Raw genomic sequence first — 17,108 nt, forward strand, 5'->3', positions numbered from 1 at the left:
TTGGTAATAGTAAAACTAAAATACCCCTTGACTTGATAGTTCAGCTTTAATATAAAACTTTGAATTTATCTTTCGAAAAGAGTTAATCGTTTCCGTGAAGGTAATAGGAACAGCTGTTTATTAATACACAAAAAAAGTATACGTCAAAAACGAAAATACTGATTACGAACTTAACTAAGCCGATACGCATTCGGCCTGTAACATCTCACGTTGTACAAATTCCTCTTCCTCCCTGTAGGAGAGGGATTGGAGCTTAGTCCACCACGCTGCTCCACTGCAGGTTGGCAGATATGTTCCTTACTATGTGTAACGATCGCTATCAGGTATATATGATAAGAACCGGGACCTACGGCTTTACGTACTCCCCGAAAAGTGGGGATCCATTCTTAGGGATGTTTAAGCCTTATAAGGTCCCCGAAAAGTGGGGAGACCCTCAAGAACAGACATCCAAACTGGAAAGAAATATTCTTACAAATACAAATATCTATTCCGAGCAGGAATCGAACCCGCAAGCCTTTTGGTGTTTTAGGCGACTACTCGCACCAAAGCGTTTGTTAAACTAAGCTGTCTGAAAACGAAATAGCCTGAAATTGTCCCAGTACTGGGAAAAAGAGAGAAAGAGGAGAGAGTTTTGAGCTTATTTCGACTTACTCCGCTGGTCCAATTGTACCTGTTTTTTTTTTTGTAATAACAAAACTCTAAATCGGAAGACTTACAATAACAAATACCCTGATCAGGAAAAAAATCGTATAAATACAAATATCTCTCCCTAGCGGAAATCAAATCCGCGATCGCTGGGGTTTAGTGACTACTTTTACTTCTACACCAGAACAATTGCTAATTTTGCTTTATATAAAAGTTTTTTCTGTTCAGCTGTTTATAGTTTTAAAATTATTGGATCTACTTAACAAATTTAAATAAACCATTTAAATTTATTAGTTTTTGACATTGAATTAAAATAAAATCAGTTTATTATAATTTTAAACCTTTTTAGATATAATGATATTTATTTTGTAGGTACATAATTCGACCCTTGTGTTGTAAAGGAAACTTTAGGATGCATTAATAAACTAGTGTGTACTTCAGTAGAAGTGTTGATTATAAACCATTTACTTGTTTTAACATTTATGTTTAATGGAAGTGGATTGTCTGGATTAGTGTTTTCAATTTCATATGTACGAGTAGAGTCCAAGTATGCTATTGCAGTGAAAATATTATTCGCAACTGTGGTCATTTTAATAACAAATAGCGGTGATCGTGCTCGGCACGAATGTAAATGTTGCTATCAAAGCTCGCAGCCGGCGACACTAAATCTCTAACAATATCGTTACGACACAAATCATTGGCGGCCATTTTGATAAGTGCCGACATCTTGTCAAAACTGTGCGCGTTTGTTATTTTAGTTTATGGTTATGGACGATGCCGTAAAGTATTTTATTTTTAATATAATTTGTACATTTTCAAAGTAAAATTGTGAAACACATTGAAATAAAGTATTTTTTGAAATTATTACCATGTTATAACGACAGCTTTGTAGCAGCCATTTTGATATTAATGCACAAAGTAACAAATTTTACCAATAATGATTTTATTTCAAGTGTAAAAAAGTTCCTAACGTTTAATTTCCTTACTTTTCTACACAGCAGTATTACGTAGTGTTTCAGTCGGGTATTTCACGTAGATGTTTTTTATAACGCTGTTTTCACACTTTGCCACTAGACTGAAGTCTTAAGTGGCCTCAGTGTGCAACTCTTAAGACTGTAGGTACTTTGTTCTTGAATGCTTTTATGAATTTATACATCTGTATTTTTTTTTATTCAAGTTACCTTTCATTTGTCTGCGAGAAGACTATAAGACAAAAAAAAAAAAGATTTATTTTCGAACACTTTTTCACAGTTAGGTATTAATCTTAATATATATGAATTACGCGTCACGATGTTTGTCCGCGACAGACTCCTAAACTACTTGACCCTTAATCAAATTTAAACACCATGTATAGTTTGATCCAACTTGAAAGATAGGCTATATTTTATTTTTATATATGTAATTAATATATTTAAGAAAAAAATAAGGTGATACGAAGTTCGCCAGGTCAGCTAGTATGATAAAGATAGAGAATGTTGTATGGTGTATTTTATATAATTTTGTATTATACATCATAAAATCTGTTTTTTATTCATTTATTGTACGAAACGAAATGTACTTCGTTTTGTAATCCGGTCTTAAATTTCAACATACATATCTAAGTTTCCGTGGTGTAGCGGTTATCACACCTGCCTAACACGCAGAAGGTCCCCGGTTCGATCCCGGGCGGAAACAATATTTTTTTTTATTAGTATGATCGAATTAAGTTCCATTAATACTTTTGTTATATATCTTCAAAGTTCACAAACTAAATATCATCTATTTTATAGAATGTCTAGAATTTAATAACTATAATTTTTAAATAATGAAAAATACGCGGATATTGTACCAGAATACGTTAAAATGTTATTTTTCCAGCAATTTTTTTCGATTTCCGTACGATTTCACCATCATATCCTGATTTGGCGAACGTGAGATTACCTCCGGCGTAGGTATTGTCAAATAAAATAAATTCAAAATCTAAAAGGAAAAACAGACGAAGGGAAACAACCTTTACCATTGTGGATATCAGGCTTAGAATATCGTTATGTTACATCCCTGTACTGTAGGGATTCATAATGAGTAAGTGCTTCATCAGCACCTTTAACTCCAGAGATTTATTCTATAGTAAAAGTTCGAGTGCAGTTCGGATCTAATCGCGGAACCATTAACACTTGCCGCATTTCTTATCTCTAAGTTGTCCTACTTTATATTATAAATTAATTAGTGTTAATAAATAAATTATTTTTTTTTTTAATTTTATTTTTCCAATGATAACAGTTCGAAACATTTTCGAGATTTGTATTTATTCTCATCTGATTCTCGGGCTCTCTCTATTCACGATTTCTATACTAGACCAACTCAGCTTATGAGTATTAAAGGATTATTCGAAGTACTCGAGTGTAAACTGGGTTTAGATCTTAGTATTTGTGCTCGCATTCGGCGAGTTATTTGTCAAATTATTCGTCCAAGTGTCTAAGTGGGGCTTAAACTACATGACATAAGATGACACGTAATATGTTACCGCAAACTTCCGCGGAGATCATAGCCGCAGCCACATTGTATACCAGAAAATTTAACGTAACCTGATAGTGAAATCATTACAATTTGGACGAAGTTTTGCAATATTCAGATGATTTATATAAACAAACTTTTTGAATTACTAGTCTTGATTGATAGATGACACACAATTTAATAGATAATTTTTACTATGACAGAGCTTAGCTGTAGTAGAAATCCTAGCTGTATTAGTGATCTGGTGTTTTGACCACTATTATATCGCACATAAACTGTATTGTTATTATATATCTAATTGACGTTAGAAAAGCGAAATTACCTATGCTCCCCTCTTAGTTCCATTAATTTTAGATTAGTTAGTCAGTTCAGCCTATTACAGTCTACTGCTGGATATAGGCCTCTCCAAGTCCGTGCCAGACATCCCGGTTTTCTACAATCCTCATCCAGCCTACACCGGCAATCTTACGTAGATCGTCAGCCCAGCGGCCGGAGGACATCGAATTCAAAATTCCCACAAACTTTTTATTTTAGGAAAGAATAACCAAAGGCAACACACGTAGCAAAATATAAATGAATAAATGTATTTATATTGTCATATTAGTTGGGAATTTTAGAAAATTTGTTGCTATCACAAACGTTGCTGATATAAAATCCCACCTGTATTATTATCTATTCGGACATAATAATAATTTTATGTGATTATATGTTATTTCGTATTTCTAAATTCTTTATGATCTTTAGAATTACTACAACATTTGTCAAGAATTTACAATTTTTGCTTTAATACACATTTTACATCTACACTAGGCTATTTGGTTTGTAATAATTATAATGATCTATTCGTTATGGTATGGTATGGTATGGTATGGTCTGTAGGTTATAAAATATCATATTGTAACTATAGCTGACAATAAAACCGGCGAAAATCGAAACTAATTTTAAGCAAATCGATGTAGAAATCCATCTTATCTCAGGGCCGTCAATTATTCTATTCAAATATATTTTGTCTAATACATCACGCACTCAATAACATAGGCTTATGTCATCTGACCGCAAAAACCGCACATATTACATTATAGTACAGGTGAATTGTTGATAGTGTGTAATTGGGCAAAAGTAACCACAACTAAGCCTAACGTTACCAACTCACGCCAAAACGCAAGATCGATGAGCAAGGATGGACAAAATAGCTCGAGCGAATCAAGAGCCTCTGTGATATACATAAGCAAGGTAAAGACGAGTTAATTTATGCAAGATAAATTGTTAGTTTTCATTTAGGAATTATGATGATGAAATGTGCTCAATCGGATTGGTGTCGTTTAAGTGTCATACAAAAAGCCGCGACGGCTTTCTTTTCTTTCGACTGTGACATAATTGTAACTGTAATTTTTATCGACTGATTTTATGTGAACAATAAAAATGCACAACTGTCTCAATATGAGCCTGGTAGAGAAGAAATATGGGCAAAACACATGAGTTCACGTTATTTTTGGCGTAAGCTTGTGGAGGCCTATGTCCAGCAGTGGACTGTATAGGCTGTAATGATGATGATGATGATAGAGAAGAAATATTTACATCTACATTAAAACTGTTTAATAAATGCTGCATATATTTAATAATTATTTTAAGATATCGATTTGATATTTATGAAAAAATTTATTATATTTTGAAGGTCGAAATAATATCGTTACAGATAATAATGATAATCTGAAGTCGTTCTGTAATTTCAATATATACAAGTAAGTTTCCGTGGTGTAGCGGTTATCACATCTGCCTAACACGCAGAAGGCCCCCGGTTCGATCCCGGGCGGAAACATTTTTATTTTAGTTTTAATTTTTATTACTAAAGATAATATAACCATATCAACATAAATTTAATAAATACGAGTCCAAATTGCCAATGAAAACCTCTAAAAATAGTATTTTTTACAACATTACAACCAGATATTGCAATAAAAATACTAAAAGATTAACCATATCTTAAGTCGCAAGTTGAAACTTCTCACTTTACATATGTTAGTAAGCTTTGTGTTAAGAGAGGCAAATTTAATTAACTACCTTTTGTTAGAGGAAACTTCGGATTTCAGGAATTAAGTTAAATATTAAACCGCCATTGTGTGCTGTTTAATTTCGTCCCAAACTTTGTAATATTATATGTTTAGTTTACGTATTTTGCTCATCACATTGGTCCTTTGTTTGTTTACGGTTTAGGAGGAATGAAACTTTCGAGTGATTTTGGAAACTCGATGGTTTTAAGTGCTCTCGTGATTTTGGTTTCAAATATTTGGGATTTGAGCATAAGTAATTCATTGTACCCCTTAATGTTCTGTGGCTTAAATTGCCATATATTTTTCTCCTTAAAAGTATCGGTTTCTTAACAGTTTATTTTTCCATGGACGGGGCGTTAACCCACCGCAAAACCTCCATAATGCTGGAGGACCACACCCGTTGTTGGTCAGCGAGTCCATCGGACTGGCGCGAGATAGCTCTGGACCGGGATCGCTGGAGACTTTTGGTGTCGGAGGTCAAAATCCACTACGGGTCGCTGAGCCAGAGGAGTAAAGTAAGTAAGTAAGTTTCTCCTTCAAAACTTGCAAACTGTATTCACTTTAGCCTGTAATATCCTACTTCTGGACATAGGCCTCTTTGCCCATGTAGGAGAAGGATCAGAGCTTAATCCAATTCGCTACTCTAAATGTATTAATGAATTCAGTTTAGACACTGAGTTTAGATATTAATAAGTAGACAGTCTTCTCGTTATTTCCTTAGACATTGAATAAGCGAAATAATAAAAAAATGCCATAATTAGGTAGCAGTTTGCTTCTACCATCTTAAAATATACCATAGAAATAAATGCACGTTATTTAAAAGCAAATTAAACAGTTTTTTAAATAATATGTCTGTCAGCACTTATATATTATTAAATTATGCTACTCTCAACAATTCTACTTAAGATGATAAAAAAAATTATTTTATAAAGAAAAAGGTTTATGAGACGATAAAATAAATTACTTTAATCCGCTTAAGCGGGTAATACGTTAGAGATATATGTAGACTATCATTTTATGCTATAAAAATATTAAATGACTAACAACAGCAATATTTCTGCTTAAGCTCCAACTATTAGACACCTGGACGGCGTTATTACAGTTCAATTAATCGTAGCTCGGTAAATGAAGTTTAACTCCACTTTCTATACCTATAGGCATTTTTAATTAAAGTCTCACCGTTAAGCGTACATCGTCCTGTGTATATTAGAGGCGGTGGAGAGTGGAATTGCTCTCTAATCAATAAACATTATCTGTATTTATTACAATACTTTAAGTCTACAATTTCATGTGGTATCGGCCGAGTAGAAAAGAACTAACTCCTTTCTTCCCGTGGGGGTCGTAAAAAGCGTCCGAGGGATAAACCTGGTTCAAAACCATCAGGGTTCTGGAGAAGGAAAACTTCACTTGGAACCCGGAATGAGGTCTCCGTCAAGCATTCGTAGCATAGCTCTGAAATGCGAAAGATTCCTGTAGTTGAACTGGCTCCACACGTATCGACACGTCGTTCCTGTGGACCTAGCCAGTGAGGTCGAGAGGGTAGCGCAGAGCTTAGGCAGCTCTACGTTTTTCTGAAGAATGTCCTAGGCGACGCAGTGTCTGTCTGACACCGTCTAAATCGTCTGCAATAGACGGACTAAGGTCAATGATGATTAAGTCTACACATAATCTAAAGAATTTAATACTTGCCGTCTTAAAAAGAGTAAAAATGTATGTTTACAAATATCGAAGGAATCTGTATATAAGAAACATTCCTGTTTTCATAATCCTACTTTCTTCCAAATCGAAATAAAAGATCGAATATAAAATATATTACCACTTGAAATAAGTATATTTGAATTTCAGACACCATTTTGCTCAAGATTTAAAGCATTAGTTATTCCAATGCATTGACATAAATTTTACAGTAATCGAATTAAATCCTCAAGTTTTAATCTCTCTCCGGAACTTTAATAAGATAGAACTCATCACTAAAGTATGTACTCAATAATGTCGAGAATCGCATAAAGTCTGCAGGTTGTGCGAGTTCAAGACTCCCTTTGAGCATTTTAAAGCATTTCCAAGTTCGAGCGACTTGGAATAATAAAAGTCGATCAATGTCTCGGATGGTTCTTGACGATTTCCGTCGATTGTCGTCATAAAATAAGGCGCTTAAAGGTTTTGAATAGTTTTTTAACATTTAATGCTTAAAAATAAAATTTCATAATTGAATAACTACTTTTCGAACTTTTCGACTGAATCCATTGTTGGCTGATATTTTTTAATTTTGAGACATTATATGTTATATGTTATTAACCCCTCTCAATCCCCCCCGCTTATAACTTAGCTGTATGAAAACTACATGTTGACTGATTCTCAGACCTACCCGATTTGCACACAAAATTTCATAGAAAACAGTCCAGCCGTTTTGGAGGAGTATTGTAACTACCATTGTGACACGAGAATTTTATATATAAGATTTTTCACTTAATTTTTTGTTCAATCACAATAAAATTAAAAAAAAAGCTATGTCACTCCTAAATAGTGTAGCTTTCTGTTAGTGAAAGAATTTTCCTGATCGGATCAGTATTTGCGAAGATAACCCCCTACAAACAAACAAAGTTAAAAATTTTACCTCTTTATAAAATAAGTATAGATTTTGCAAAAAATATAATACCATCAATGTATCTGAGATTGCTGTAATTTTTTTATTATTATTATTACAGCCTATACAGTCCACTGCTGGACATAGGCCTCCACAAGTTGACGCCAAAAATAACGTGAACTCATGTGTTTTGCCCATAGTCACCACGCTGGGCAGGCGGGTTGGTGACCGCAGTACTGGTTTTGTCGCACCGAAGACGCTGCTGCCCGTCTTCGGCCTGTGTATTTCAAAGCCAGCAGTTGGATGGTTATCCCGCCATCGGTCGGCTTCTTAAGTTCCAAGGTGGTTGTGGAACCTTGTTATCCCTTAGTCGCCTCTTACGACACCCACGGGAAGAGAGGGGGTGGCTAAATTCTTTAGTGCCGTAGCCACACAGCAATTTTATGGATAACATTAATAAAAATTTTTTTTTTTAAGACAGGAACTAAACCTTAAAATTAATTTTAGATTTAAGTTAAGTAATAGAGGTCTATTAGTCTAGGTATAATTTTAGAAAAGAGATTTAGATCATTGACTTTGTAATAAAGTATCAAACGACCTTTCATTAATTCATAAAAAAAGCAAAACCAAAACAAAAGATAGAAGTAATAATAATAATAATAATTAAACACTTATATTTTACGAATGATACGATCTGTCACGATTCAGCCTTTAACATTCCACCGCTGCGCAAAGACCTCTTTCTCCATGTAGAAGAATAATGAAATGATACATAGAATGAAATACCAGAAAATACTGAGCAGATCATAAGTACTTTCAAATTGAAGTCATGCAGCGATCGCCTTATTTCACAATCCATTAGAGATTCCTCAAAGATATCAATTATTAAAGTGTTAGGCCAAAATCAACTTTAGTACCAAGTCGTAAGGAACAAAAAACAGGTGCAGTCGTCGCTAAAGTTAGTCGATATTCGGTAGACTATTCAACAAGTTTTCCGATTGGAAATTGGATCATCGAAATTTTCTCCGTCGCTACATTTTTTTTTTTACTTTGTAACATATTTTGAACTGGACGTAGAGTAATTTAAGTTTACCCAACTCGTATGTAAAGTGTAGGTAAAATTATTTTTCTAATCTAAAGCTAACTTTTTAGTTACGATCACATGAAGTTCAGTCATGCGTCTGTAAAGCTTTTTTCATCTATTGAGAAATTTAATTTTACAACACAAAATACTTGTTTTGTTGCGAAAACATCAAAGACAGTTGGAATTATTTCGATTAGAAGCTTAAACGAACTGATTCTCAAAGGGAATTCCAGTTGCTTCTTCTTCGTTTGTAAAAGAAATATTACGGAACAAATTAAAAAAAAAATATCATTTTTTAAATAAAGATTAAATGTCTTATTTTTATCCCTCTTGCTTCCGGCAGACCAAGGTAACATTTAATTAAAGTAAAAGATGATGTTAGATTGCTCGCAACTAGAGTAAGTAGTCTAAAATAGAACATTGTTACCTTCAATATGCTCGTATTTGTTCTAACACCGACACAATTTCACTCTACGAGTGGTTTGATAGTTTCATGCGAAGTTGTGAGCGGTGTATTAAACATGAAAATTGTCTTCATTATTGGTGTCTCACAGGGTAGTGTGCTCTCTCCTCTTCTATTTCCCATATTTATATATAAGCGTAATAAGCTCCTCGCTAAAAAAGTCTCACGTTTGTCCTAATAACCAGCAGGTGTAAGGTTTGGCTCTAATTTACGCTAGTAATAATGCAGTCTGTAAACGAAAGCCTAATGTAATATAAGAAAGTCTAGTGTAATATAAAGTAGTTCGAAGAATCACTTTAAAAATTAATAAATTATTATCAGAGGTTCATTTAGGAGTTATAATTTGTTTCGTTAAGCTGGCATATTGATTAATTAATTAAAATGTCAGAAAAACTTCTAAATTGATACTAATTTTGTTTGAAAAGTTTAATAAGGAAAAACTTGTGGAAATTTTTTAATTTTATATTATTGATACACCATATTGAACGATTAACATTTTTTAACACACAGAGAATAGACAGGAGGAGAACAAAGACAATTGACAAACCTTGTCTTCCTAAAATATTTACTAGATGGCGACACAAGTATTATTATTATTTTACAGATATAACATTTGCAATACAACTTAGCACTTTCGTAGACTTAGCAATTGGTACACAGACTAGTCTGGCTCTCGTCTAACTGACGAATCAAGAAATAAGCTTCCTTCAGAATTCATGTATCCGATGTATCCTCAGATATCGTAAATTTGATTATATCTTTTTTAAAATTTTCTTCTTATTGGGTTATTTTATGATATCCAAACATTACACCTGTAAAATGTAAGTTAATAGCAATAATAATATTTAGCTTACTACAATTACAGTTCAGCGGAAAGTTAATATCGAAAGGAAATGAAATGTTGCAGGAACTGCTTCATACTTCATTATGTATCTATAATGAGAAAGGAGATATTCCCATTGAAGTTACACGACACTATGTATTGAAGTTCTTCCTACCGCTTGTCTGCAATTGGGTCGAGGTCACACGAAGTACTATATTTCGTTCCTCGAGTGTTCTCGACATTCAAAATCAACGTGTCATGTTGTGCCTCGCATAATGATGTTATGTAATTAGAGTTGCTGTTTTTATATATACATAATTATATTTTGTCATTATAGCTCATTCGTACATAGCACATACAATACATTCCACGCAATTTCACCGATCTTTTAATTTTACGTAGGTACTATGCAGCGTGTAAAGCTGTTTAAATATTTTTTTAATAATCAGAACTTTAATTAATCGAACACCAGCAGCCAGTTTATGGTTTTATATATTAGAAAAAATTCTGATTATAGTAATTTATATAAAATACAGTTATAATATCTTTAATATATTTTCTTAAAATATAGTGTTTACAAATAGTTTTACGTTTCAGATGAACGCGACTGAGGATGTGCATCTTATTTTGATGTATTATGATTTTAATATTATGATTGTATTTAGCAAATCAGTTACTGGATCTTATATACTTTAACGGAGAATAAAAATAAATAAAATATTGAGTCGTTAAAACATTTCAGTCATATACCAGCTTTAGTTTTGTTTTATAGATGGTTGAAGGAAAGTCTTTATCAATTACGAGGTATGTAAAATAATTTAAAAAAGAGAGTTAAAATAATTTAACATTCATATATTTGTTTAAGGTTTTATAATTATATATTAAGAAGTCGGTTAACTAGGTTGTTATGTCACCGAAATGCCACAAAATAAGATAAACGAAAATGCGTTAGCTTCCCTATAATTTAAGGATTGAGATGTCTCTAATAAAACATACTTTATTTATTACATATAGCTTTTAGTTATTTATCGTGAAGACCTATTTTGTTGAACTATGATTTCTTTTCAAATATGTATAGTTAAATGTTTTTAAAATGTTGCTATTTTGCTAGGTACTTATTCCTAATAAAATAATAATAATAATAATAATAGTACTTATTAAATTATTTTTTTTATTATAATTTTCAGAATTTATATAAATTTGTTACACTTTTTAGGAAAACGTCTAAACTTAGTTCATTTTGTTTTATTGCCTAAAATAACTTAACGTTGGGGGAGTCCCCAAGTGTTTCTAGCTACGTCCTCGTCGTCTCCCCTGGACCCTGTCCTGACCCCGGTAACGCAGGTGGCAGGCAGGTGACTGAATGCTATAGGCTATACTTGGTTGTGGATTATTTTGTCTTTGTGACTGCGATTGTTAAACGATGCTTCCTCTACGCGAGAGTAGAGGTGGAGTTGCCAAGGGCCCTTCTCAGGGCCAACCAAACGGCCCTTCTCAGGGCCAATCCAACGGCCCTTCTCAGGGCCAATCCAACGGCCCTTTTCAGGGCCAACCCAAAGGCCCTTCTCAGGGCCAACCCAAAGGCCCTTCTCAGGGCCAACCCAAAGGCCCTTCTCAGGGCCAAGCAGAAGGCGGTATCGAAGTTCTGGAAGATATTTCCATCACCTCGTTGTCTGAGTCGGAGCTGGGGCGAAAGCGCCTTTACTCAGGGGGTTCTGAAAACTCTGGCACGGAGACAGGGACGGGAGCGACCGCGGGGAGTAGAACCCGTCCAGTGGCCAAAAGGGGCAAGGCACCCACACTCAGGGGCGCCAGAGCAGCTCTGAGAGAGCGCGTGGAGAGAGACCGGGAGGAAGAGTTTGAGGCGGCACTCGACAAGAGAGTATTTAGGAAGGAGCAGGGTGTGGGGGGTCATATGGAGGAGACCCCCATCGAGATAGACAATATCGAGGAACGGGGGGCCGAGGAGCTCAGGGTGGCCACTGAGGCCAACCTTAACTTAATCCTCGGCTTGACTGGGAAGTCAGTCAACCTCAAGGGTGGTTACGCTGCCAAAATCAGAAGGGCCGCCGGTTCCATTAGGGAGATGCTGGAGTCCCTAGTGGTCCGCACCGAGACGGACGAAGTCCGAAGGCTGAGGGCGGACAATTGTCGCATCGCGCGGGAGCTGGAGTTGTGCCGTGAGGAGATACGCGCTTACAAACGGGAGTTCGAGGATAGCCGCAAAAAGGTGGCTGAATCCACGAGCAGAAAGGAGTCTGCCGACCTAATGCAGGATATAGCGATTATGGTCGGCAACATTGTGGACGACCGCATGGCGGCTCTTCAGCTCCCTGCTGCCCCTCCTTGCGGCACCCCAATGGCTAGGGACAGCAGACCACTGGCGCGAGCTACAAGGGCCACCAGTGCGAGCAAGAACCGAATGACGGCGGCCTCTAGCGCTAGCGTGGGTGCCCAATTAGACTCGGAGGAGCCCTCCACCCTTCCCCTAGCATCGAGCAAGGGAAAGGGGAAGGGAAAAGGCAAAGGAAAGGGAAAGGTTAAGGAGGTGGAGTGGACTGCGTTCGGTCCCTCCACCTCAAAGCAAGCGGCCACTCAACGGAAGGAGGGAGAGGTGGCTATACCCCATGAGGAGCCGAGGGCAAGCTGGACAGAAGTCGTCCGCCGGAAATCGGCGGCGAACAAACGGACAGCTTCAGCGCCGCCGGCGAAGAACCCGGTGACAAAAAAAACGGCAGCCTCAACGCCGCCGGCCAAGAAGGAGACCCCGAAGCCTAGGCTGGCGCTCCCTCGCTCTGCGGCCGTAATTATTAAGTTACGGCCGGAGGCAGTAGCCAGGGGGGCCACGTACGGGTCGACATTGCTTAAGGCCGAGAGCAATATCGACCTCAACGAGCTGGGAATAGGCCCGCTTCGAATTCGCCAGTCGGCGACCGGGGCGCGACTTATCGAGGTGACCGGCTCCACGTGTGGGGAGAAGGCCGATGCCCTCGCCGCTCGTCTAAAGGAGGCCTTGGCTGAGGAGGTGGAGGTGCTCCGGCCTGAGAAGTGGGCAGAGATGCGAATCTCAGGCCTGAGCGACGCGGTCACAGCGGAGCGCTTGGCTACTGCGGTGGCGAAGGAGGGGGGCTGTTCTCCGGGACAAGTCCACGTGAGAAACATTCGCGTGGGGCAAATGGGCTCGGGAACAGCCCACATTGAAGTTCCAGCAGCAGCAGGGAAAAAATTGCTGCAAGCCGGGAAAATAGCGGTGGGGTGGAGCAGGGGGGTCGTCCACCTCCTGCAGGCGCGTCCCAGGCACTGCTTCCGTTGTTTGGGACTAGGGCACGTCGGTGCCACGTGCCCAGCAGGCACTGACCGCAGCACACTGTGCTATCGCTGCGGACAGGCTGGCCACAAAGCCGCCGGGTGCTCGGCCGCCGCTCGTTGCGCGGTGTGCGCGGACGCTGGCAGGCCGGCGGGCCACGTGATGGGGGGCATGGCGTGCAAACCCCCATTAACTCGCGGGAAGTTCCCCTGGCAGACATCCCAAGGGGGGAACCAAGTGGTGACAGCAGACGCTGAGATGGCCGAATAATGTCCGGGCATCTCAACGTCCTCCAGGCGAACGTCAACCACTGCGCTGGAGCCCAGGACCTTTTCTTGCAGTCCATGGCGGAGTGGTGTGTTGACGTCGCGATCGTCGCCGAACCATATGCCGTGCCTTCTTACCCACACTGGGCGGGAGACACCGAGGGCTTGGTGGCGATCGTGGTGAGGCCTGGAGCTGGACCCCCCCTTGTCATCAAGGCGAGGGGACATGGGTATGTGGCTGCGGTTCGGGGGGAGGTGGCTTTCGTCGGAGTCTACTTCTCCCCGAATCGTGACCTGGCGGCCCTGGAACGGTTTCTCGATGTTCTGGGGCCGCTGGTGGGGCAGCTAGCTCCCCTTCAGGTTTTCGTAGCCGGCGACCTCAATGCCAAGTCCACGGCTTGGGGAAATCCGGTTACGAACCCAAAAGGGAGGGAGGTAGAGGAGTGGGCGCTTGCTGCCGGACTATCCCTGCTCAATGTGGGGGCAGTCCAGACGTGCGTGCGTTGGTCGGGAGGTTCCGTGGTAGACGTCACGTTTGCCACGCCAGCTATCGCACGCAGAGTGGAGGGGTGGAGGGTGGAAACGGAGGTGGAGACTCTCTCGGACCATCGATACATAAGGTTCGAGGTGTCTCCAGCTCCCGTCCGTCCGGCGTCATCGTCGTCGTCAACGTTGTTCAGGGGGTGTAGCCAGTTTCCACGTTGGGCACTCTCCAAGCTCAACCGGGAACTGGCAGAGGAGGCCGCAATCGTCGGCCGCTGGAGTCTCCCGCCATTGCTGGAGTTTGGGGTGGATGAGGCGGCTAACCGGCTCTGTGACACATTTACCGCTGTCTGCAGAGCGGCCATGCCGCGCGCGAAGCGTCTACCCCAACGGCGGGCGCTCTACTGGTGGTCGGCTGAGATAGCCGGTCTCCGGGCCGCCTGCAACGGGGCCAGGAGGCAATATACTCGGAGCAGGCGGAGACGCCCCCAGGACGTGGACAGGGACGACAGGCTGCGCAGGATCTACGTGGAGAAAAGGAAGATCCTGCAGCAGGCCATATGCCGAGCCAAGGAGGAGGCCTGGCTGGAGTTAGTTGGGGGTCTAGAGAGAGACCCCTGGGGCCGACCGTATAATTGGGCGCGGAACAAGCTCCGCGCCCAGTCGGCCCCCATCAGCGAAACGCTCCAGCCGGAGCAACTGGGAAGGATCGTCGGGGAACTCTTTCCCGACGAACCCGAGGGTTTCATGCCCCCCAGGATGGCTCGGCAGACGCCGGACGAGGAGGAGAGTGTTCCGCCACCCGTCACAGAGGCTGAAATGGAGGCAGCTCTGTCCCACCTTCAGAGTAAGAAGAGGGCGCCGGGTCCAGACGGGGTGCACGGGAGAGTACTTGGGATCGCTCTCGGGCACCTCGGCGATAGCCTCCGGGAACTGTTTGACCGCTGCCTGCGATCTGGCCAGTTCCCGGGGGCCTGGAAGGAGGGTCGGCTTTGCCTACTTCCTAAGGCAGGGCGGACCCCGGACTCGGCTTCGTCGGTGCGACCGGTGGTGTTGCTGAACGAAGCTGGGAAACTCTTGGAGAGAATAGTGGCTTCCCGGCTCGTTCAGCACCTGGAGGAGGGCTCGGGACCCGGACTCTCGGAATCCCAATTCGGGTTTCGAGCGCGCCGGTCGACCATCGACGCCCTCAAACGCCTACGGGCGGTGACGGGTGAAGCGGAACACAAGAGGGAGGTGGTGCTCGCGGTGTCGTTGGACATCGCGAACGCCTTCAACAGCCTCCCGCATGCAGTGATTCGGGAGGCACTCAAATTCTTCGGAGTACCCCCGTATCTAGGGAGGCTGCTGGAGGCGTACCTCTCCGATCGCAAAGTAGGCCTCGAAAATCGGTCGGGGTCCGTGGAGTGGCGGCGGGTCGGCTGCGGTGTCCCACAGGGATCGGTGCTGGGCCCGATCCTGTGGGACATCGGATACGACTGGGTCCTGCGAGGCCGTCTCCTCCCCGGGATGGGTGTCATTTGCTACGCGGATGACACTCTCGTTTACTCCCGGGGACGAGACTATAAGGAGGCGGCGCGGCTGGCTGAGGTCGGACTCGACCTCGTGATCAGCCGCATAAAGAGTTTGGGGCTTCGTGTCAGAATTGAAAAGACCGAAGCCCTCCTCTTTCGCGGGACCGGACGCAAGGGATCCCCACCGGGGGCTACCCTGCAGATCGGAGAGGGGAGGGTCAGGATGAGCTCCCAAATGAAATATTTGGGGCTCATCCTTGACGGAGGGTGGACCTTCGGTCCACACTTCGCTATGGTGGGACCGAAGGTCGTGAAGGTGGCGAGTGCACTGGGCAGACTCCTCCCGAACCTCGGAGGACCCAGCGCCGCCTGCAGGCAGCTATATTCCGGAGTCTGCCGGAGTATGGCGACGTACGGTGCCCCGGTTTGGGCGGATCGCCTCACTGCGAAGAATAAGGCCGCACTGCGGTCGGCGCAGAAGATCATCGCAGTGAGGGTGATTCGGGGGTATCGTACGGTATCGTGGGCTGCAGCTACTGCTCTAGCTGGCGACCCCCCGTGGGAGCTCGTGGCGGAGGTCCTTGCCGAGACCTACTCATACGTCTCGGGTAGGAGGGCTCTCGGTGAGAACCTCACGTTGGACGGGATCCTACGGGTGCGCCGGATGGGGCAAGAAGCATTAATGCGGAGGTGGGGGGAGGACCTGGTGGAGCAGCCGTATGGCACACGCGTAACGGCTGCCTTGCGCCCGGTCCTTGAGCGGTGGATGCGCCGTAAGCGCAAACCCCTCACCTTCCGTCTGACGCAGGTTCTCACCGGGCACGGCTGCTTTGGTGAATACTTGTGTCGGACGGCCCAAAGGGAGCCGACGACTGAATGTCACGTTTGTGGCGCGGCGGTGGACTCTGCCCAGCACACCCTCGAGGTGTGCCCGAGATGGGCGGCGCTACGTCGCGATCTGACGACAGTCCTCGGAGGGGACTTGTCACTGCCGAGCGTTATCACCGCGATGCTCGGTGACGACGAATCCTGGAAGGCGATGGTCTCCTTCTGCGAGACAGTAATGTCCCAGAAGGAGAACGACGAGCGGATGAGAGAGGGGGCCGCCGACGAGGCCTCCGTCCGCAGGCGACGAACGGGGGTGCGTAGGAGGCGCTACTTAATGCGTCTCCAGTAACGCCCCTGTGCCCTTGTCGGGCCGGGATGGGAACCCGGTCCTGCTAGACATGGCGTCGTCGGGATTGTTCAGAGGTGAGCCGGACAGTCCCATGGAGGAGAAGTCTGGTCTTTTCGCCGAGGCCAGCCTGTCGCTGGAGGGATCCTGTTGCCTGCAGTTCCGGGACCCTCCAATTAAAGCGGCTGAAGGCTCCCGCAGGGGTTTTGGTCGGTAGTGCA

General features: G+C 42.5%; 1 protein-coding gene and 2 non-coding genes across 3 annotated transcripts; all 3 read left to right on the plus strand.

The window, feature by feature from the left end:
• The first annotated feature begins 2,246 nt into the window (after nucleotides 1-2,246).
• On the plus strand, nucleotides 2,247-2,319 carry Trnav-aac. Its single transcript has one exon. It is a non-coding gene; the product is annotated as a tRNA-Val (tRNA).
• Nucleotides 2,320-4,884: 2,565 nt separating this feature from the next.
• On the plus strand, nucleotides 4,885-4,957 carry Trnav-aac. The gene has a single exon. It is a non-coding gene; the product is annotated as a tRNA-Val (tRNA).
• Nucleotides 4,958-5,569: 612 nt separating this feature from the next.
• Nucleotides 5,570-13,720, plus strand: LOC123654824. The gene is made up of 2 exons (XM_045590726.1): nucleotides 5,570-5,704; nucleotides 11,762-13,720. Exons 1-2 carry the CDS (start codon nucleotides 5,570-5,572, stop codon nucleotides 13,718-13,720), a joined length of 2,094 nt encoding a protein of 697 aa, XP_045446682.1.
• The last annotated feature ends 3,388 nt before the right edge of the window (nucleotides 13,721-17,108 follow it).

This window comes from Melitaea cinxia, chromosome 1 (assembly GCF_905220565.1).
Source record: "Melitaea cinxia chromosome 1, ilMelCinx1.1, whole genome shotgun sequence".
NCBI classification, from domain to species: domain Eukaryota; kingdom Metazoa; phylum Arthropoda; class Insecta; order Lepidoptera; family Nymphalidae; genus Melitaea; species Melitaea cinxia.

Bases quoted from the DNA above. Each gene is read 5' to 3' on its own strand.
- LOC123654824 (XM_045590726.1), top strand. From the start codon at position 5,570: ATGCTGGAGGACCACACCCGTTGTTGGTCAGCGAGTCCATCGGACTGG. The intron at 5,705-11,761 runs GTAAGTAAGTAA...GGCCCTTCTCAG, and splicing joins CGCTGAGCCAGAGGAGTAAA to GGCCAAGCAGAAGGCGGTAT.